Here is a 21,786-nt window from a genome sequence, read left to right on the forward strand (position 1 = left end):
TTAACTTACTTGTTACCTATCTATTTATGTCTAAAATGCCTTTCCTATTTCTGCATCCTCTCCCTCTTGCTACTGTGACAACGAAATTTCCCGAATACGGGATGAATAAAGTTATCCAATCTAATCCAATCACTATTTCAATGCATAGATGGAGGGATATGTCAAGGCTTAGAGTCAAAATGACAGCTTTTTCCCCCCTCTGCTCCAAAACCAGGTGCAGCAGCGTAACCTTGGAGTATCCGGACGCATCTTTACCATCGAGAGCACTCGTGCCCGAGGTCGCACAGGAAACATACTCAAACTCAAAGTCAACTTCCTCCCAGAGATCATTACTCTGTCTAAAGAAGTTCGTAACCTCAAGTGGCTGAGCTTCCGTGTGCCGCTGGCCATCGTCAACAAGGCCCACCAAGCTAACCAGCTCTACCCGTTTGCAATCTCCCTGATCGAAAGTGTGCGCACCTACGAGCGTACTTGCGAGAAGGTCGAGGAGAGGTCATCCATCTCGCTCTTAGTGGCTGGTCTAAAGAAAGAAGTTCAGGCACTCGTTACTGAGGGTATCACTCTGGTGTGGGAGTCCTACAAGCTGGATCCCTATGTTCAGAGGCTGGCTGAGACGGTCTTCAACTTTCAGGAGAAGGTCAGTGTGGAAAAATTGTCTCCAGAGAGTATTCAATAAATGTAAATTAATGGACTGATGAGTAACCCACTTCTTTATTATTTGGATTTTCCAGGTGGATGACCTTCTGCTAATTGAGGAGAAAATAGATCTGGAGGTCCGTTCTCTGGATACCTGCATGTTTGACCACAAAACCTTCTCCGAAATTCTCAATCGGGTCCAAAAAGCAGTGGATGACCTCAACCTGCACTCCTACTCAAACTTGCCCATCTGGGTCAACAAGCTTGACATTGAGGTAGGTTGGTGCCATGAATTAATGCATGGCAAATGTATTTGTATAGGAAAATTCAACACAAGGTAATACAGTTTGTCCAGGTCTTGTTCAGGCAAAAGCCCCTTAATATTGGATACAATTATCTGTCGGTATATTAGACAGATTTAGTGACAAACTTTAGATGGCTGTCAAAGTGTAGGTCCGAGTCAATATTCACGCCAGAATTCCTGACTTGATTTTGAGTTGTCACAATGTGCCAAGGTGAGTGCTGATATTTCATCCTTTCCCCAAAAATGCTTACCCCTGTCTCTCCCACATTTAAGTTGAACATAGCAGAGCCTATTCTCAGAAAGTGTACGATTTGGAGTTATTTTCTGAATGAATATATCTCAAAAGAGATTACAACGTCCACTATGCTATTGTGGAATTTTATTTCACACTTTATTTTTCTTTGTTTGGGTAGATTGAGCGTATCCTGGGAGTGCGTCTACAGGCAGGACTCAAAGCCTGGACTCAGGTGCTACGTGGGCAAGTGGAAGACAAAGCCGATGTGGACATGGACACTGAGGCTCCTCAAGTGAGCCACAAGCCAGGTGGCGAGCCTAAGATCAAGGTCAGCATTATTGACAAGTTCACAACAGGGAGTCCTCGAGTTACAACCGCGGACACCGCTGATGTACATTAAATATAACATAACATAACAAACATTGTAACATGAATGACATCTATGTGGATCCTGATGTTACATTATTGTCCATATTTTTCGCTTACGTGAACTGAAAGTTGTTTGACTTTGACTGTTGGCGAGGTAAAGTCTACGTGACTACAAAACTGCAGTTGGCGCTTTGCAAGGAATTTTTGCATCTGTTCCTCTCCGTTGTCTATTCTTTTTATGATGTTAAGCTTCTTTTCCATGATAATTGTTTTTCTGTTGGCTGACCCTAGAAGACCCAGCTTTATTCTTTATGGGCATAATATTAGTAAAGGTGGGCAAAAAAGGAAAACCCAACTCTGCCGCTTAAAAACAGCCTAGCACTATGCACTAGCTAGGCAGGTACTATTCTGCAAGGGGCTTAGTGGCGGATTAATCACGGACTTCATAAAGTCAATACTCCCTGTATGAGATTGCTGTGAACATCACAATAAAAACACTTTCTTTCTATAGAATGTTGTCCACGAGCTAAGGATCACCAACCAGGTCATCTACCTGAATCCTCCTATTGAAGACTGTCGCCATAAGCTCTACCAAGAAATGTTTTCCTGGAAGATGGTCATCCTTTCTCTTCCTAGGATCCAAAGCCAGAGATACCAAGTAATGAACATATTATTCAATTATTTGGCGACACTGCTAAAGCATTGTACATTATTAATTCAATAAATCTTCATCAGGTCGGGGTCCACTATGAGTTATCAGAGGAGGAAAAATTCTACCGCAATGCTTTGACCAGAATGCCGGATGGACCTGTGGCCTTGGAGGAGGCCTACAGTGCAGTGGAAGACATCGTGGGGGAGGTGGAGCAGTATGTCAGGGTAATTATTGCTCTTCCTAATTTATATATGCAATTAAGATGCAACTGATTTCATTCACTTTTAATTTTACTTGCCTTTTGTTCAGGTATGGCTGCAGTATCAGTGCTTGTGGGACATGCAGGCTGAGAACATCTACAACCGCTTGGGTGAGGACCTCACCAAATGGCAGGCCCTACTTGTCCAGATCCGGAAAGCACGTGGAACCTTTGACAATGCAGAGACGCGTAAAGAGTTTGGACCAGCAGTCATTGATTATGGCAAAGTAATAATCACATATTTTGCTTTCCTCTTTTATGAATATTTACTCTAGTAAATACACTGTCTTTCTGGTGGAATATGCTTGAAAGATTGTTTTTTTTCTTCCGTTCTTTATAGGTACAGTCAAAAGTGAATTTGAAGTATGATTCGTGGCACAAAGAGGTCCTCAGCAAGTTTGGCCAGATGCTTGGTCAGAACATGCAAGACTTTCATTCCCAAATCTCCAAGGTAAACAGTATCATTTTTTTTAGGTTAGCTTTACAAAGAAAGATGCTTTGAGAGGATCATTTTTCGTGAGGCATTATGCTGCTTTCATTTTAGTCTCGTCAAGACCTGGAGCAACATTCTGTTGACACGGCGAGCACGTCTGATGCTGTCAACTTTATCACTTACGTCCAGACTCTGAAGCGCAAAATCAAGCAATTTGAGAAAAATGTGGACGTGAGTAGACAGTTTAACAAACATTTTTTTTCATAGAAGCATGATGCAAGCCTTTTCAATTGGGATTTTTTTTTCTTAGTTGTTCCGTAATGGGCAGCGTTTGCTGGAAAAGCAAAGATTCCAGTTCCCGCCATCTTGGCTCTACATTGATAACATTGAGGGTGAATGGGGTGCCTTCAGTGACATCATGAAACGCAAGGACACTGCTATCCAGCAGCAGGTTGCCAACTTGCAGATGAAAATTGTTCAAGAGGACAAAGCTGTGGAAAACCGTACCACTGACCTCCTCAATGACTGGGAGAAGACCAAACCAGTTGCTGTAAGAGGAAATTTGATCTTCGGTTTACAGTCAACTGTAAAAGAAACAGCCAGCCTAATGCTTTAATGATGCATATCCATCAGGGTAACTTGCGCCCAGAGGAGGCTCTTCAGTCTCTAACCATCTACGAAGGAAACTTCGGTCGTCTGAAAGTGGAAAGAGAAAAGTGTGCTCGTGCAAAAGAGGCGCTGGAGCTTACTGACACCGGCCTGCTAAGCGGCAGTGAAGAGAGGGTTCAGGTAAGATTTGATAAGCACTTATAGGGCACTCATTTGACCAGTTGGCTGCCATTGCTGCCACTAGATGTCAAATCTATTTTGACCAATAGGGCTGAGAGCCATTTGCTTTTCTGTTTTTATGCATTTGGGATTAGTTTAAAATGAACTACAACTGCCTGGTTCTCTCTGCTGGATCCCTCGGAACCTACAGGCAAGAAAATGTCTGCAATTTAAAAAAAAAAAAAGATAAATCTGACTCTGAGGATTAATGCATGTACTTGCCAAATGTTACTGTGATCCATCCACGAATAACAGGCTAGCAATTTTAATTCTACAATTCATTCATCTGTTTCTGAGATAAAACATGAAAAATTGGGGTTCCATGATGTGTTAACTTGCCCAGAATTTACATACCAAATTTCATTTTCATCCAGCTATTAATATTGGTGGAATAGTAATTTTAGTTAGTGCCCACCACAAAACGAAGAAAAAAGGAACTACAACTTCAGACATCTCTGCGGGTGGTCCTAAATGCAACAATGATTAATGAGAAAAATGTGTTTTTATAATTGAGACCTGGCGTCCACATATCCTTCACATTTTGGCTTGTGTAGGCCACAAATGTGTACCAAATGTTTTTTTTTGTGTGTGACGTGACTGTATCAGCTGATGTCCCTTTTTTAATTATAGGTAGCACTTGAGGAGTTACATGACCTGAAGGAGGTGTGGTCTGAGCTTTCCAAGGTTTGGGAGCAAATTGACCAAATGAAGGAGCAGCCGTGGGTGTCCGTTCAACCTCGCAAGGTAATGAATACTAAAGGCCTGTTAAATTTATCAGTCAAATATTCAGTTCTTTACCAGCTTTTTTCTGTGTTTATAGCTTCGCCAAAATCTAGATGCTCTACTGAACCAACTTAAGAACTTCCAAGCCAGGCTAAGACAGTATGCTTCCTACGAGTATGTCCAAAGGCTTCTGAAGGGATATCTCAAGGTCAAGGCGGTTCTTTTTAGCCTTAAATTACAGCGATTTAAAAATTAGGTTTTAAGGCTCATTTTGTTGTTCTTAACAGGTAAACATGTTAGTGATCGAACTGAAGTCGGAGGCTTTGAAGGATCGTCACTGGAAGCAGTTGATGAAGCGTCTGCACGTCAACTGGGTGCTTTCGGAACTGACCCTCGGTCAGATCTGGGACGTGGATCTGCAGAGGAACGAGATGGTTGTCAAAGACGTGCTACTGGTGGCCCAGGGAGAAATGGCTCTGGAGGAATTCCTCAAACAGGTGAGCTCGCATCAGACAATGGTTCATTACGTTTAGGTAGTTAGTACTTGGTTTGCTAACGAGACTTGGCCGATCTGCAGATCCGTGAGGTGTGGAACTCCTATGAGCTCGACTTGGTAAATTACCAGAATAAGTGTCGACTAATCAGAGGATGGGATGACCTCTTCAACAAAGTCAAAGAACATATCAACAGTGTATCTGCAATGAAGTTGTCACCGTACTACAAGGTAAAATGCCAAAGTCAAAGTTAATATTTTCATACTCGCAAAACTGCATTAATAACATATAGTTCTTAATTTTTTTCTTAGGTGTTTGAGGAAGATGCTCTGAGCTGGGAGGACAAACTGAATCGCATCATGGCTCTGTTTGACGTCTGGATTGATGTCCAGCGTCGATGGGTCTACCTGGAAGGCATCTTCACAGGCAGTGCTGACATCAAACATCTGCTGCCTGTAGAAACACAGAGATTCCAGAGGTTAACAATACAACATTTTTGTCTTATACAGAAAACAACAACTGCAATTCTAACCTCATGTCAAATGTTTTTTTAATAGTATCAGCACTGAATTTTTAGCTCTGATGAAAAAAGTGACCAAGTCTCCACTGGTGATGGATGTGCTTAACATACAAGGGGTGCAAAGATCATTAGAGAGGCTGGCTGACCTTCTTGGAAAAATCCAGAAGGCCCTGGGAGAATATCTGGAGAGGGAAAGATCCTCATTTCCAAGGTAAAATATAAATTCATTTCTTAATTTATTTTTTAATTAGTTGCAGCATTTTATTTTTCTAATTAGAGCAGTGGTTGGGAAAAATGGGGCTAAGCCAAATATCACTCAATGTTTTTATTCTGGCCCACTAAGCCTCTACTCTACCTAACAACAGTCCATGAAAACTGTTGCATTAAGTCAGATTCCTAAAAGAAATGACAAAATAAACAATTTTAGATGTGCGATAATGTTCTTCTACTTATGAGTGACCTGATGTAACTCGTTGAAATGCTGAGTCACACCTTTTTAAGTCATTCAATCCCAAGAGCATACTTGTACATTTAAAAAAATGTTAACTCCACATGTTTTTTAATGCTATTTAGAGTCTATTTATTTCAACACAATTTTTATATTGAAAATCAAGGCTTTTAGACCATTCAAAGACAAATCTGCCAGCAGAGGGAGGCACTGCCCGATCATTTTCATATCAGTACCTGATGCAATGCATCACTTCCTGCTAATGAAGTGTTATTTTGAACCACACCATAATGGAGATGGGATTCAGAGGACACCAAAGAGAACAAAACTATGCCTGCATATGACTTCTAAATGTGACACGTACAAATTTGACAAAGTTCGGTTTAGATTTACCGCACGATGATGGAATCTAACTTTCGCCATGGAAACAGAAAGTAAACATTGAGTGTTGTGAGTGAATTGCTAAATCTATGGCTATTTGTCCCTCAAAAACCATTCCAACTATTGTTTCAGATGCTCTTTTAGAATGAAGTCACTGTTCAGCTGTTAGAAGTGTCAGAAACCTGATAGACTGACTTGCTTAATACATCTCATTTAAATTGTTCATTCCAGATTCTACTTTGTGGGTGATGAGGACTTGCTGGAGATCATTGGCAACAGCAAAAATGTGGCCAAACTGCAAAAGCACTTCAAAAAGATGTTTGCTGGCGTCTCCAGTATATTGCTCAATGAGGACAGCACCGAAGTGTTGGGCATATCATCCCGCGAGGGCGAGGAAGTTGTCTACAAGACACCTGTCTCCATCACAGAGCACCCCAAGATCAATGAGTGGCTCACTTTGGTAGAGAAGGAGATGAGGGTGACGCTGGCCAAGCTGCTTGCAGAATCCGTCACGGAAGTCACAAGCTTCAATAAAGGCACTGCGGTCGATCTGAGCCAGTACATCAACTGGATTGACCGTTATCAGGTGAGTCGTTTGTTAAAAATGGGCTTTCTTACGTCGTTGTTTTAACACCCACTTCATGTGTAGCTTTTTTTTATAATATGAATGTTTTTTAATATAATGGATTACATACATGACTGGTTATTTGACAATTGTCTTAAAGTGTAACATGTTCGTCTTTTTTCTCTACAGGCACAGCTGGTGGTGCTATCAACCCAAATCGCCTGGTCTGAGAACATTGAGTCGGCCTTGACTACTGTCGCTGGCGGTGGGGACATGAGCCCCATGCAGGGGGTGCTGTCCAATGTGGAGGCTACCCTCAATGTGCTGGCTGACACTGTACTGATGGAGCAACCTCCGCTTCGGAGGAGGAAACTCGAACACCTGGTCAGGAAAAGGAAAAAAAAACTTAGTGTTTATTTTTTCTTAGTGGTATCTTAAACCACATTTGTTTGGTCTTCAAATCTGAGTAGACGTGTATTGGATTTTTTGTAGTTGCTTCTGTTAAAAGCTTGATCACCTAGCAAATAATATTTAGAAGTACTATTGGTACCACACTTTGAGAATTTTTGTCTGACATTGTTTTTTGTGCGCCAATCAGATCACAGAACTTGTGCATCAACGTGACGTGACCAGGACGCTGATCAAGAACAGGATAGATAATCCGAAGTCCTTCGAGTGGCTAAGTCAAATGCGCTTCTACTTTGACCCCAAGCAGACAGATGTATTGCAGCAACTATCCATCCAGATGGCCAATGCCAAATTCAACTATGGCTTCGAGTACTTGGGTGTCCAGGATAAACTTGTCCAGACACCTCTAACCGACCGCTGCTATCTGACCATGACTCAAGCGCTCGAAGCTCGCCTTGGAGGATCGCCATTTGGTGTGTTTGCCTCTTGCTTGTCGCCAAGAATTTGTTTAAAACTGATGCTAAACTGATCTTAATGTATTTTTCAAGGTCCTGCTGGGACTGGGAAAACTGAGTCTGTAAAAGCTTTGGGTCACCAGCTTGGTCGCTTTGTCTTGGTTTTCAACTGCGATGAAACTTTTGACTTCCAGGTATGTGTCATGTTTTTTCTCTCTTGATTTTAAGGCACTCTTAGTTCATAATTTCTTGAAGCTCTCATTTTTATACAAAAATATGATTTGTCATTTACTGGTTACATTATTTGTTGCATTATTTTACTCGTCTAAAAATATGGGATCGATCTCGGGACATCGCTTGTGGAATGATCTTAATTCTGGCATATCATTCATTTAACACCACCATTTTTTCCCCTTCTCCATATTTTTAGGCCATGGGTCGTATCTTTGTGGGTCTCTGTCAAGTTGGCGCTTGGGGTTGCTTTGATGAGTTCAATCGTCTGGAGGAAAGAATGCTGTCTGCCGTCTCCCAGCAAGTCCAGTATATCCAAGTGGCCTTGAGGGAACACAGCAACCCCAACAGAGACAGGAGTAGGCAGAATGCATTGTCCAAAATCCATGATTGAAGAGGGAGGGAAAGACTTTATGGAAAACCAATCTTTTGTCATCCATTTAGGTGTGCCTGTCACCACAGAGCTCCTAAACAAGCAGGTGAAGGTCAGCCCGGACATGGCTATCTTCATCACCATGAATCCTGGCTACGCGGGCCGATCCAACCTGCCTGACAACTTGAAGAAGCTCTTCCGCAGCTTGGCCATGACCAAGCCAGACCGTCAACTCATCGCCCAGGTCATGCTTTACTCGCAAGGCTTCCGCACAGCCGAGATCCTTGCCAAGAAGATTGTACCCTTCTTCAAGTAAGCAAAAGTCAAATTGCCTTCATGAGAATGAGAGTTACCAATATTCTCTTCCATTTTAGACTGTGTGACGAGCAGCTGTCATCTCAAAGTCACTACGATTTTGGTCTCCGAGCTCTCAAAAGTGTGTTGATAAGCGCTGGAAATGTGAAGCGTGAACGCATCCAGAGAATCAAAAGGGAGAAGCTTGAACGTGGGGAAGTCGTTGATGAAAATGATATTGCAGAGAACCTGCCTGAACAAGAAGTAAGGGAATTATTATTTATGGTTTAAAAAAAATAGAAACTAACATCTAAATCTAACATTTTAAAAGACAATTGAAAATACACTAACTTCATGTTTGCTGACTATTTTGATTATTTGGTGACAAAAGTATTTCTAACTTTAAATTGAAAATGCTCTTGAGTATTTCTTGTTCAAAGTTGTGGGATAATCCTACCAATAACTTAACCACATACCACAGACAAACTTCTCCCAGGGAGAGCAGTCAAATCATTACTGGTACTATACACTGTAAACAAGACTGGCTTTGGACATGTTACTTTAATATTCATATTTCAAAAGGGGTTCTTTGTTGGAGAGCTGATTTTTTTTTTTTAACCATTGTTTGCTCGTATTGTTGTAGATTCTGATCCAGAGTGTGTGCGAGACCATGGTTCCCAAGCTGGTTGCAGAGGACATTCCTCTTCTGTTCAGCCTCTTGTCCGACGTTTTCCCTGGCGTGCAGTACATGCGCGGTGAGATGACTGCACTGAGGGAGGAGCTGAAGAAAGTCTGCAAGGAGATGTACCTCACCTATGGTGATGGTGATGAAGTGGGCAGCATGTGGGTGGAGAAGGTAAGAAATCAGAATGCTAAAACGAACTGCATGACTAAATTATAGGGTGACACAAAAACGATTTTTTTAACTGATAAGTAAAGCCAAGGGTAATGAATATTTTATTACTAGTAATCCAAACCGCTGCACTTCTCAGCAGGGCACAGGGAATTTCATCCTTAATTTAGCAGGGTTACTAAAATGGTGGCGTCTTAAATTGCTCATGGTCACTGTCTCGCAATGTTGCCACAGGTTCATGTCTGCCAATACATAATTCAAAAATTCCCATTTTCTTGACCTCTTCTAGGTGTTAACATAAATTCATGTCTAACTTACTATAAACAAAAACTCAGGAGAGACATTATCTTACCACTCGCATGGCAAGAAGCTTCGAGCCCGCAGACTCAAACAGCACTGTTTTATTAGGGTCACATGATAAACAAGGAACACTTGCATTAGAACACGTGTCAAAGTGGCGGCCCGGGGGCAAAATCTGGCCCGCCGCATCATTTTGTGTGGCCTGGTAAAGTAAATCATGAGTGCCGACTTTGTTTTAGGATCAAATTAAAATGAAGAGTATAGATGTATATTGCATTTCCTGATTTTCCCCCTTTTAAATCAATAATTGTAATTTTTTTTATCAATTTTTTCAGTTTTTAGTTCAAAAATCATTTTGTAAAATCTCAAAATGTATAAAAAAATCTAAAATAAACATTGTTTTACATCTATAAAAAACTGAATATTCAGGGCTTTTAATCCAGTTCTTTTAATCCATTTATTAAAAATATATATATTATATCTAAAATGGTCCGGCCCACGTGAAATCAAGTTGACGTTAAAGCGGCCCGTGAACCAACCAGAGTCTGACACCCCTGCTCTAGGTGCTCCAGCTATACCAGATTACACAGATCAACCACGGTCTCATGATGGTGGGACCTTCAGGGAGTGGAAAGACCATGGCTTGGAGGGTGCTGCTCAAAGCCCTGGAAAGACTCGAGGGTGTTGAGGGAGTGGCCCACATTATTGACCCCAAAGCCATAAGCAAGGACCACCTATATGGAACCTTGGACCCGAACACCCGCGAATGGACCGACGGCCTGTTTACGCACATTCTCAGGAAGTGAGTGTCGTTTTGTGATTTTCGTTGAACTACTAGATCAACCGTAAATGTCCCTTTTCATAATGTCTGTAATCGAGTAATTCTTTGAATTGTATTTGGAATCTAGTTGGCTGTTAAATGATAAATTACGTCCAGCATTCCTTCTACCATTTAAACAATTAAGCTCTCGTAAATTCTTTGTTTCACGTTGGGTTCTAAGCATCTGCTTTCAACATCTAGGATCATTGACAACGTAAGAGGTGAATTGCAGAAGCGACAGTGGATCATCTTTGATGGTGACGTCGACCCTGAGTGGGTTGAAAATCTCAACTCTGTTTTGGACGACAATAAGCTACTCACGCTTCCCAATGGAGAGCGTCTCAGCTTGCCGCCAAATGTAACAGCAGCACCTACTGTCTTTTTTTTCCGCCCTGTCTGGTAATCTGGTAAAAACCTTCCTCCTTTCTCTCCAGGTCCGTGTTATGTTTGAGGTCCAGGACCTGAAGTATGCCACCCTAGCCACAGTCTCCCGCTGTGGTATGGTTTGGTTCAGTGAGGACGTGCTCAGCACAGACATGATCTTCAACAACTTCCTGGCGCGTTTCCGGAGCATTCCCCTTGACGAGGGAGAGGACGAGGCGCAACGAAATAGGATAGGCACAGAAGACGAAGAGGAGACTGCTTCACCGATGTTGCAGGTAATGCTGTGTAGAATGAGGCTTCTTGTGAGACATTCCTACTGAAATCTGTTTACCTGTGACATACTAGATCCAGCGTGATGCTGCCACCATCTTGCAGCCGTACTTCACCTCGACCGGGCTCGTCATTAAGGCCTTGGAACACGCCTCGAAGTTGGAGCACATCATGGACTTCACCCGCTTGCGGTGTTTGGGTTCGCTTTGTTCCATGCTGCACCAGGCTTGCCGCAACGTAGCACTCTACAACAACAACCACCCCGACTTTCCGATGCCCATTGATCAACTAGAGCGATACATGCAGGTTAACCATAAATTAATTCATTTAGTAATTCTTTTGCTCATAAGTGAGTTTTCATATTCAAAATGGTAGATTGAAATCAGGCCTCTTTCTAATTAGGAGAAAATTTACTGATTGGACACCTTGGTAATAACTAATACTACGGGTGATGCATAGTATATACACTTGCAATTGCCCAAGCTAATGAAAACTACAGCATCGATCTATGATGATCCTGTAGTTTACATTTAAACAAATATAATAAAGGGAGTCCTTAGGTTGTGATGTCTTCGACCTACGACGTTTCGACTTTATGACTTTTTTAACATCTGGTCCCAAAGAAAGAAGCTGGCTCTTCTTGGTTCAGCCAAACGTCAAAAGCTTAATGTCATAAAAAGAACAGAGAAACGAGAGAGATACTGACGGAAATCGGAAAAGATAAGCCGTCAACTGAAAATGCTTTGCACATTGCCAAATGCTGATTTGTGGTCACACCGACTGGGTAAATCGGCTTGTACGACCAAATAAAATTAACTTTTAATCATGTTTATCTACAGAGGTATCTTATCTATGCTGTACTGTGGTCCTTTTCCGGCGATGGAAGGCTCAAGATGAGAGCTGAGCTTGGAGAATATATCCGTCGTATCGCCACTGTGCCCCTCCCCACCGCACCCAACATTCCCATCATTGACTACGAGGTAAGCACTTATTTCTTTATAGATTTCTACCTTTGACATAAAAAAAGTTGTTTGTGTTACTCACGTATTTTATAAATTGTTCCAAATGATTCTTTTTCACTCAGGTTTGTATATCAGGCGAGTGGCAGTCTTGGCAGGGCAAGGTGCCACAGATTGAGGTAGAGACCCACAAGGTGGCCTCGCCCGATGTGGTGGTCCCCACCCTGGACACTGTTCGCCATGAGGCTTTGCTGTACACCTGGTTGGCTGAGCACAAACCTTTGGTGCTGTGTGGACCTCCTGGCTCTGGAAAGACCATGACACTGTTCAGTGCTCTTAGGGCCTTACCTGATATGGAGGTGAGCGACAATCCAATATAGTGGCTGTCAATATATTTACTTTTCTTCAATCATGAATTCTCTTGTGACAATAACAAACTATTTGTGTCAGACAACAACCAGAACAAAAAAATCAATAAAATGGGGATTAAGGATTTTATTTTTTGGAATTCATTTTGCCAGGTCGTTGGTTTGAACTTCTCAAGTGCTACCACCCCAGAACTGTTGCTCAAGACCTTTGACCACTACTGTGAATACCGCCGTACTCCCAACGGTGTGGTCCTTGCACCCGTGCAACTTGGCAAGTGGTTGGTGTTGTTCTGTGATGAGATCAATCTTCCTGACATGGACAAGTATGGCACCCAGAGAGTCATCTCCTTCCTCAGACAGGTATGAAATGTTGTTTGAAAACAAGCTGACACTAATTTGGTATCCTTTACTAAATGTTAACAGCTCTGCTTTTGTTTTAGATGGTTGAACATGGAGGGTTCTACCGTACCTCAGACCAGACTTGGGTCAAACTAGAAAGGATCCAGTTTGTCGGTGCTTGTAATCCTCCCACTGATCCGGGCAGAAAGCCCCTCACGCACAGGTAGATATAAAGGAGCTGTCACTCAAATGTTTTTTTGTTTCTTTAAACGTAGGGCAAATAAATAGTATATATTTTTTTGTTAATTACATATTTATTTGAATGTTATCTAATCTTAATTTTATTAGTATACATGTATATTGTTATACCTTATTTTAATTTTTGTAAATATGTCATTTGAATGTGACATAATAATTTTTAATTTTTAATATTTTTGTTAATAAATAAAAACAAAATAAATGTTAAAAAACACAATTATGAAAATGAAATAAACAGAAAAACTACACTGTCATGGGCCTTAATAACATGCTAAAGTATTTTATTTTTATATATAAATGAGGTCATATTAGACTCTTTGCCTGCCAATGATAACAATAGATCTCCAATTTATTTAATATGGGAGGGTTGGTAGTGATTCAAGCTTGTCCTCCCAGTCAAAATGGACGTCTACCACCATCAATGAGTGCCTACTAGAGGTTAAATGTGTGTAACAAGTAAAGTGAGTTGGTTGCTTCTTTGGCAAATTCTTAAATCCATAAGATCAGGAACCACTTAATTGTAAGACATAATATCCCAGTGACTAACCATGAGTGCCCTTCTTCTAGATTCCTCCGTCACGTTCCTGTTGTGTATGTGGATTACCCAGGCCCATCCTCTCTCACTCAAATTTATGGCACTTTTAACCGTGCCATGCTCCGCCTCATTCCCTCTCTACGGACATATGCTGAACCTCTTACTGCTGCCATGGTAGAGTTCTACACCATGTCTCAGGTAAGCTTGAAAATAAAGGACACCTGCCCATCCAGAATTAGACTGAATTTTATAAAGGCCTAGTATTCACCTTGTTAAATGTGTCTACTTTCAGGAGCGGTTCACTCAGGACACGCAGCCTCACTATATCTACTCTCCAAGAGAGATGACTCGCTGGGTGAGGGGTATCTTTGAGGCACTCCGACCCCTTGAGACTCTTCCGGTGGAAGGACTCATCCGGATATGGGCTCATGAGGCTCTCCGCCTCTTCCAAGATAGGTTAGCACAACATGTTGTCACCTTAAATCTGTCATTTAGTTAAAGTTGGGCCCTTCCCATGTTTTAATTGTGGTTGATATTCCCCACATTCTTTTTAGGCTTGTTGGTGATGATGAGAGAAGGTGGACAGATGAAAATATTGACATGGTTGCACTCAAACACTTCCCCAACATTGACAAGGAGAAAGGTCTCAACAGACCTATCCTCTACAGCAACTGGCTCTCAAAGGTAAATTAGGATAATTAGTTGAATAGCTAACAATGCCCAAAATCTAAATATCTTCTGTAATATTCACCCTATAGTCGCACTACCCAAATGTCTCAAAACTTTAGAAAAAAATTATAATTATCGTTCCTTAATGTGGTATATCTACATACATGAATAGAACTTTTTGATTGGTTAAAAATATTATTACCCAACAAGCCGAGTTGACTATTCAGTTACCTTTTCGATATCTGTCGCACCACGCATGGTTGGCTTTAGTAATCAGATATGGTTAGCCTTAAATGATTCCTCAGTAGTGACACTGTCTTCTAGCAAGTAGGCTTTGTTCTAAATGCCGCAGAGATCTAATGGAGGAAAAAAAAATAGCTTTGTAGTGCTAAAATTATGATTCATCAAACATCTTAATGATTTGGGCTCTTATTTGAATGCAGGACTATATTCCAGTGGAGCAGGAGGAGTTGAGGGACTATGTGAAAGCCCGCCTTAAGGTCTTCTATGAGGAGGAGCTTGATGTCCCACTTGTACTCTTCAATGAAGTGTTAGACCACGTTCTCAGAATTGATCGGTGAGAAAGTACTCAAAATACAAACCGGATTTTATTTTTCACTGGCTTAAGAACAGAAATCACACATGTAAATATTCTCTTCTAGAATCTTCCGTCAGCCACAGGGACATCTCCTGTTGATTGGTGTGAGTGGCGCAGGGAAGACGACTCTGTCTCGCTTTGTTGCCTGGATGAACGGACTTAGCGTTTACCAAATCAAGGTTGGTATGAATTGCAAGTTTCCCAAGAGCAATGCTGTATAATTTGTTTGGGAATATAAACAAATCTGTGGGTACTCAGGTACACAGGAAATATACCGGTGAAGACTTTGATGAGGATCTGCGTACTGTGCTTCGTCGCTCCGGTTGTAAGAATGAGAAGATCGCCTTTATTATGGACGAGTCAAATGTACTGGATTCTGGCTTCCTTGAGAGAATGAACACTTTGCTTGCCAATGGAGAGGTAATTTTCCTCGCGTTTAGAAGAATGTTGAGTTTTGCAAAAGTTCAGTTTCCCATCACAAATTTGACAAAATCCGTAGGTCCCTGGTTTGTTTGAGGGGGATGAGTATGCCACCCTGATGACACAGTGTAAAGAGGGGGCTCAGAAAGAAGGGCTGATGCTGGACACCCACGAAGAGCTATACAAGTGGTTTACCAGCCAGGTTATCAGGAACCTTCATGTTGTTTTCACCATGAACCCTTCATCGGAGGGCCTGAAGGACAGGGCTGCTACATCACCAGCCCTCTTTAACAGGTACTCAGGATCAAGATGATTGAAATTACCCCTGGCTGAGACATTGTTGCTGATTGTTTCAGGTGTGTGCTGAACTGGTTTGGAGACTGGTCCACTGAGGCACTTTACCAAGTAGGCAAGGAGTTCACCAGCAAGATGGACCTAGAGAAACCTAACTACAAAGTTCCAGACTACATGCCTGTTGTCTATGACAAACTCCCCCAGCCACCATCTCACAGGGAGGCCATCGTCAATGGCTGCGTGTTTGTACACCAGACACTTCACCAGGTATAGACAATACGGTACTCGGACGTTTGGTCGCCCGGACGTTTGACAACATGACAGAGAGTTTACTTTTGAAACCAGCTCTCAAAATTATATTCATGAGAAAGAGAGTTTAATATCTAAATATCTACTGTTGAAACCAGCTCTCAAAATTATATTCGTCCGAACGACCAAACGTCCGGGCGACCAAACGTCCGGGCGCGAGACAATACAATGCATTTAGAAAGTAATCATTGTAGAATATTAATTGCTGAGATGAGACTGATGGATACAAGTGAAATAAGTGCAGTGTGTTTAATAAATTGACCTCAACATTTGTCACCTACTAGGCTAACAACCGTTTGGCTAAAAGAGGCGGTCACACCATGGCAATCACTCCTCGACACTACTTGGACTTCATCAACCAGTACGCCAACTTGTTCAATGAGAAACGTAGCGAGTTGGAAGAGCAGCAGATGCACCTCAACGTTGGTCTCCGGAAGATCAAGGAGACAGTCGATCAGGTCCAAAATCTGTTCCACCTGATGGTTACCTACACGATTCACAGCTGAGTATTTCATGATATTCTCGGATCTTCATTTTTAAGGTGGAGGAACTCCGTCGCGACCTGCGAATCAAGAGCCAGGAGCTGGAGGCAAAGAATGATGCTGCCAATGACAAGTTGAAGAAGATGATTAAAGACCAGCAGGAGGCTGAGAAGAAAAAGGTTCAAATAAAAATTTGGAGTATATATTTGGCATCCATTTCTATCCTGTTGAAACAAAAATCTCTGAGACAGGCACTTTTTTCATTATAGGTGATGAGCCAGGAGATCCAGGAATCGGTCTACAAACAGCAGGAGGTTATCAAAGACAAGCAACTGAGTGTCAAAGAGGATTTGGACCAAGTGGAGCCAGCTGTCATTGAGGCTCAGAATGGTAAGGGGTTCAATTTGTGGTCGATCTTTACCATGGAATGGAAGACTCGTGTAGTTGGGAATCACTGTGTTAACGGTAATCCGTTCTTCATCATTACTCCTTGCTCTCACATTTGTGGATGCAACGATATCTGAATCTTGCACTTTGACATCTTGAGATTAATGTCACAGTCAGATAATGTTTATATCTTAGGAAAATAGTTGTATTCCAAGATGTTCGACAATTTGTGAGTGGCCCAAGAAAGCTCTTTTAGGTTACTGTACTTGCATATAGCTGATGCAAATCCAAATTTCCCAACAACAGTGCCTCTTTATTTCATACCGAGAAAATATCAAGGCCCTTGAAATATGGCAATTATCTGAATATCGTAGCATCCCTATGTGACATATTTGGCATTTGACATCTTCGTGTGATGTTGGTAGCTGTTAAGTCCATTAAGAAGCAGCACCTGGTGGAGGTGCGTTCCATGGCCAATCCACCTGCGGCCGTCAAGCTAGCCCTGGAGTCCATCTGCTTGCTCCTGGGCGAGAGCACCACAGATTGGAAGCAGATCCGTTCCATCATCATGAAGGAGAACTTCATTCCTACCATTGTTAACTTCTCTGCTGATGAGATCAGGTGAAATCAACAATTAAGTAACGCGTTCATTAAAGAATGTGTTGTTTCTCTCCTCTTTCTTCGCCTTTGCCTTCACCCCTACCCCACATGGTGCTTATACTGTACCTCTTTCAAACACATTCCGCCTAACTAGCGGTCAGCTCAATTAAACGGCAACACCTAGTAGAAGTGCGGGCTATGACCAATCCCCCGGCTGCAGTCAAACTGGCCCTGGAGTCTATCTGCCTTTTGCTTGGCGAGGAGACCGGTGACTGGAAAAAAATCAGACAAGTTATTATCAAGGACAATTTCATCAACAGCATAGTCAACTTTTCCTCCGAGGAAATGAGGTACCGCTTCTGTCTGCTCTTTGTCAGATGGACGCAAAAAGAAGTAACTCAGCATGCCAATCAAGCGACAGTTGTAGAAAATAAACATAAAAATTATGAATATAGGGTAGATCGTAGACAGCGATAATCTAATATTTGTTGATGATTGTCATGCCCTCACTCCTCCTCTTTTAAAACATTCCTTGATTCCTCATCGCCATATATTCTCAAATTGTGGCCTCTGTGCTTTATTTTGTGCGCAATTGATGGATTTTTATAGAATTTCTTTGTTACAGCCTTTTATGATGGATGCTTGTATGGAAAAACTCAAGGGTCTTGGCTCAATATTTCGACAAGCCAAGCCTTTTAGAATTTTGACTCCAAAAAATTAACAGCACTTTGATACAAAAGCTGTGCTGCAGTGGCATATTAACTGCCATATATAAAATTTTCCAAAGCTATTGAACTTGTGTATTTAGGCTGTTAATGTCATCCACAGTTGAATTTTTAGGAGCAAACAATTATTTTGGTTCTAGCTGTTTTGCATTATTGATAGACGCAAACAACAGAACATACTAATTGAATTGGATTATGTTGCCTAGTAATTTGAATAAGAAGTTGAGTATATAAACAAACCTGACCTCTATTTTTGGAAATACTCTGTATACCTAATTTACTCAAACTTGTGATCCTGTAGTCTAAAATCTTTTTGTTTTCATCTAGTGACTCTATCCGCGAGAAGATGAAGAAGAACTACATGTCCAACCCGAGCTACAATTACGACCAAGTCAACCGGGCCTCGCTGGCTTGCGGGCCTATGGTGAAATGGGCAATTGCTCAGGTAACTGAACATTGAAACAGATCTTTAAGGAAAGGCAAAGTTGGAATTTAACAGCTTTTACTGATGATTTGACAATTTTTTATTTAGCTCAACTATGCTGACATGCTGAAACGTGTGGAGCCATTGCGGAATGAGCTTCAGAAGCTTGAGGATGACGCTACGGACAACAAGACGAAGGCGGAGGAGGTGGAGCAGATGATCAGGGACTTGGAATCTAGCATTGCTCGATACAAGGAGGAGTATGCTGTGCTGATCTCAGAAGCCCAGGCCATCAAGGCGGATCTAGCTGCAGTCGAGGCCAAGGTTCCCACTTTCTAACTCTTCATCACCCTCCGTCCTTTCTATTTGTGTTGATGATTGGTTTGTATTTTATTTTTATATCAAATTAGGTGAACCGTAGCACAGCTCTCCTGAAGAGTCTGTCAGCGGAGCGAGAACGCTGGGAGAAGACCAGCGAGACGTTCAAGAACCAGATGTCTACCATTGCTGGAGATTGTCTGCTCTCCGCGGCCTTCATCTCATACGCTGGATACTTTGAGCAACAGATGAGACAAAACTTGTTCACCACTTGGTCTCATCACCTGCAGCAAGCTAACATACAGGTATGATGTTATTTCATTGAGTAATGGCGAAGGTTTGTGATATTGAGCATTCAAGTGAAATTTGGGGTTCATGTTCAAATATATTACAGTGGTACCTCGAGATACGAGCTTAATCCGTTCCGGGACTGAGCTCGTATGTCGATATTCTCGTAACTCGAACGAACGTTTCCCATTGAAATGAACTAAAAACAAATTAATTGGTTATAACCCTCTGAAAAACACCGGTGAATCGTAATATAACATAAACAAATTTAAATGAACTTGGATTACGATGCAGACACACTCAAAAATAAATTTAATCTAACCTTACACTAAACTTAATTCTAATTTTGTTTTATCGGGTTGGCTCTGTTTGCCCCGCCTCCAATCTGACTTTTAGTATCGATGGGCTGTTTGGTGTTGTATTCCCTTCAAAATATTCCGAAAATGATGCACACAAATGTCCTCACAATAGGATAACGCACGACCACTTGCCAACGAGAAGTAGTCTTGAATTAGCGATCGCTTTGCCAACAGGAGCTAACAGGCTAAGTGGGTTAAAACACTGAAAAAAATGCAACGCTCCGCCCAGTGCTCGCAGAGACATTACAAAGAGGGAGTTGCGACCAGAGATATTACACGGGGAGTTGCGGAGCCAGTGTCCCTGATGTTCTTATGAGCAGCCAACGAGAAGTAATATATAGCTCGTATTAGCGATCGCTCCGGCATCCGAGTGACGGAAAAAAACACTGAAAAAAATGCAACGCTCCGCCCAGTGCTCGCAGAGACATTACAAAGAGGGAGTTGCGACCAGAGATATTACACGGGGAGTTGCGGAGCCAGTGTCCCTGATGTTCTTATGAGCAGCCAACGAGAAGTAATATATAGCTCGTATTAGCGATCGCTCCGGCATCCGAGTGACGGAAAAAAACACTGAAAAAAATGCAACGCTCCGCCCAGTGCTCGCAGAGACATTACAAAGAGGGAGTTGCGACCAGAGATATTACACGGGGAGTTGCGGAGCCAGTGTCCCTGATGTTCTTATGAGCAGCCAACGAGAAGTAATATATAGCTCGTATTAGCGATCGCTCCGGCATCCGAGTGACGGAAAAAAACACTGAAAAAAATGCAACGCTCCGCCCAGTGCTCGTATATATCTGTTATACACGAAAAAGATGCGGCAAAAAAAGACAGTGCGCTACAATGATAAACGGCCTCTCATGTCTTGGCCACCTGGCTTTCTCGTATCTCGAAATTTTTCTCGTATCTAGAGATAATTATTTGCTCGAAATTTTACTCGTATCTCGAAATGCTCGTATGTCGGGGTGCTTGTATGTCGAGGTACCACTGTATAACCTTTAGTGTTGAAATGGGTTTCCTTACACGGTATGTTTCAGTATTCTTTGCTTAACCCCTCATTTTACTTAATTGTCATCTGATCCATTTTCACTGGGAAAGGTTGGCATCAAAAAATCGCTGCCAGCCTTCCCAGTTTAGCGCCATTAATGGGACTGAAACGTGTATTCACAGCTAATCCTCCCGGTTCAAACGTTGGAAAAAAATGATTTATGTTTATTTTGTTTTATTAAATGTGTAAATTAAAATGTTATACATTTCCTCCATAAACATAAACACAATTACAAAAATGATTATTAATGAAACATATATTATAATTGAAATGTGGCACCTGCATTTGTGGACAACACATTTTTGGTCAGGTAGGCCACTGTACTATACCAAATGGTAATATTGATAAAGAAAAATATATAGTCACTTGTTCGAATAATATCCACTTAAATGCCTTTCTGTGACTCCTTCAGTCAGTTTTTATTAACCTGAATTTCAGCGCCTTATTAGAAAACAAGCAGGGGGGCCCGGCGAAGGGGAGTAACTACTTGAACAAAAGTACTGAATCATTATCCGGTTCACTTGAATGCTCAAAATCACATATTTTGGGAGTATTGTTTATGTTTGCTGGATGAACAACAGTCCTGTCATTACGTTTCTTCCGCAGTTCCGTACTGACATTGCCAGAACGGAGTACCTCTCCAATGCAGATGAGAGACTCCGCTGGCAGGCCAACTCTCTTCCAGCAGATGACCTCTGTACAGAAAATGCCATCATGCTCAAGAGATTCAACAGGTTATTATGAATGCTGCTCAGCTTTATACTATTAATATCACAGAGGTCTGGCCTGAAATCTGCTTTCAAATTTAGCAGTTATAATATTAGAAGTATTTTATTTTACTTGGTAGTTTGATTCAGGAGTTTTCCTTTTCCCTTGATTAAACAATTAGTTACACACATCTGTGAATTGAATGCCCCCTCTGATGATAAGTTTGCACTGCTACGTCATAACAAAGGGTGTACGCCATTTTACGCTTCCTCAAGGTACCCACTGATCATTGATCCATCTGGCCAAGCCACAGAGTTCATTATGAACGAATACAAAGACCGGAAGATCACTCGAACAAGCTTCTTAGATGATGCCTTCAGGAAGAACCTGGAGAGTGCTCTGCGTTTTGGAAACCCGCTGCTGGTCCAGGTATTATTAATGCCCATTTCACTAACATGGTTAGGTT

The 21,786-nt window shown here is 41.8% G+C and overlaps 1 protein-coding gene across 2 annotated transcripts in view; it reads left to right on the forward strand.

Annotated features, from left to right (window-relative positions):
• Window positions 1-21,786, forward strand: part of dync1h1 (dynein, cytoplasmic 1, heavy chain 1) — a 38,723-nt gene that overhangs the window by 5,791 nt on the left and 11,146 nt on the right. Inside the window, exons 9-57 of one of the 2 annotated variants that reach the window (XM_077620135.1) lie at window positions 215-637; window positions 732-911; window positions 1,354-1,503; window positions 2,056-2,202; window positions 2,280-2,420; window positions 2,506-2,682; window positions 2,796-2,906; window positions 3,000-3,119; window positions 3,199-3,438; window positions 3,522-3,677; window positions 4,347-4,460; window positions 4,537-4,647; window positions 4,727-4,936; window positions 5,017-5,163; window positions 5,245-5,411; window positions 5,491-5,664; window positions 6,514-6,868; window positions 7,037-7,231; window positions 7,446-7,728; window positions 7,804-7,904; window positions 8,141-8,300; window positions 8,386-8,626; window positions 8,689-8,872; window positions 9,252-9,464; window positions 10,325-10,563; window positions 10,783-10,939; window positions 11,016-11,240; window positions 11,311-11,541; window positions 12,075-12,215; window positions 12,320-12,553; window positions 12,716-12,922; window positions 13,003-13,124; window positions 13,727-13,892; window positions 13,987-14,150; window positions 14,249-14,378; window positions 14,807-14,940; window positions 15,026-15,140; window positions 15,220-15,381; window positions 15,461-15,675; window positions 15,738-15,942; window positions 16,269-16,442; window positions 16,526-16,645; window positions 16,736-16,856; window positions 17,608-17,803; window positions 18,506-18,623; window positions 18,711-18,926; window positions 19,013-19,225; window positions 21,219-21,346; window positions 21,596-21,749. In XM_077620135.1, the coding sequence (XP_077476261.1) occupies window positions 215-637; window positions 732-911; window positions 1,354-1,503; window positions 2,056-2,202; window positions 2,280-2,420; window positions 2,506-2,682; window positions 2,796-2,906; window positions 3,000-3,119; window positions 3,199-3,438; window positions 3,522-3,677; window positions 4,347-4,460; window positions 4,537-4,647; window positions 4,727-4,936; window positions 5,017-5,163; window positions 5,245-5,411; window positions 5,491-5,664; window positions 6,514-6,868; window positions 7,037-7,231; window positions 7,446-7,728; window positions 7,804-7,904; window positions 8,141-8,300; window positions 8,386-8,626; window positions 8,689-8,872; window positions 9,252-9,464; window positions 10,325-10,563; window positions 10,783-10,939; window positions 11,016-11,240; window positions 11,311-11,541; window positions 12,075-12,215; window positions 12,320-12,553; window positions 12,716-12,922; window positions 13,003-13,124; window positions 13,727-13,892; window positions 13,987-14,150; window positions 14,249-14,378; window positions 14,807-14,940; window positions 15,026-15,140; window positions 15,220-15,381; window positions 15,461-15,675; window positions 15,738-15,942; window positions 16,269-16,442; window positions 16,526-16,645; window positions 16,736-16,856; window positions 17,608-17,803; window positions 18,506-18,623; window positions 18,711-18,926; window positions 19,013-19,225; window positions 21,219-21,346; window positions 21,596-21,749 (8,787 nt within the window). Of the gene's footprint in view, window positions 1-214; window positions 638-731; window positions 912-1,353; window positions 1,504-2,055; window positions 2,203-2,279; window positions 2,421-2,505; window positions 2,683-2,795; window positions 2,907-2,999; window positions 3,120-3,198; window positions 3,439-3,521; window positions 3,678-4,346; window positions 4,461-4,536; window positions 4,648-4,726; window positions 4,937-5,016; window positions 5,164-5,244; window positions 5,412-5,490; window positions 5,665-6,513; window positions 6,869-7,036; window positions 7,232-7,445; window positions 7,729-7,803; window positions 7,905-8,140; window positions 8,301-8,385; window positions 8,627-8,688; window positions 8,873-9,251; window positions 9,465-10,324; window positions 10,564-10,782; window positions 10,940-11,015; window positions 11,241-11,310; window positions 11,542-12,074; window positions 12,216-12,319; window positions 12,554-12,715; window positions 12,923-13,002; window positions 13,125-13,726; window positions 13,893-13,986; window positions 14,151-14,248; window positions 14,379-14,806; window positions 14,941-15,025; window positions 15,141-15,219; window positions 15,382-15,460; window positions 15,676-15,737; window positions 15,943-16,268; window positions 16,443-16,525; window positions 16,646-16,735; window positions 16,857-17,278; window positions 17,475-17,607; window positions 17,804-18,505; window positions 18,624-18,710; window positions 18,927-19,012; window positions 19,226-21,218; window positions 21,347-21,595; window positions 21,750-21,786 lie in introns of both variants that reach the window. The other variant, XM_077620134.1, reaches the window with a different exon arrangement.

The sequence above is a fragment of the Stigmatopora argus genome, chromosome 15 (assembly GCF_051989625.1).
Source record: "Stigmatopora argus isolate UIUO_Sarg chromosome 15, RoL_Sarg_1.0, whole genome shotgun sequence".
Taxonomy (NCBI): Eukaryota; Metazoa; Chordata; class Actinopteri; order Syngnathiformes; family Syngnathidae; genus Stigmatopora; species Stigmatopora argus.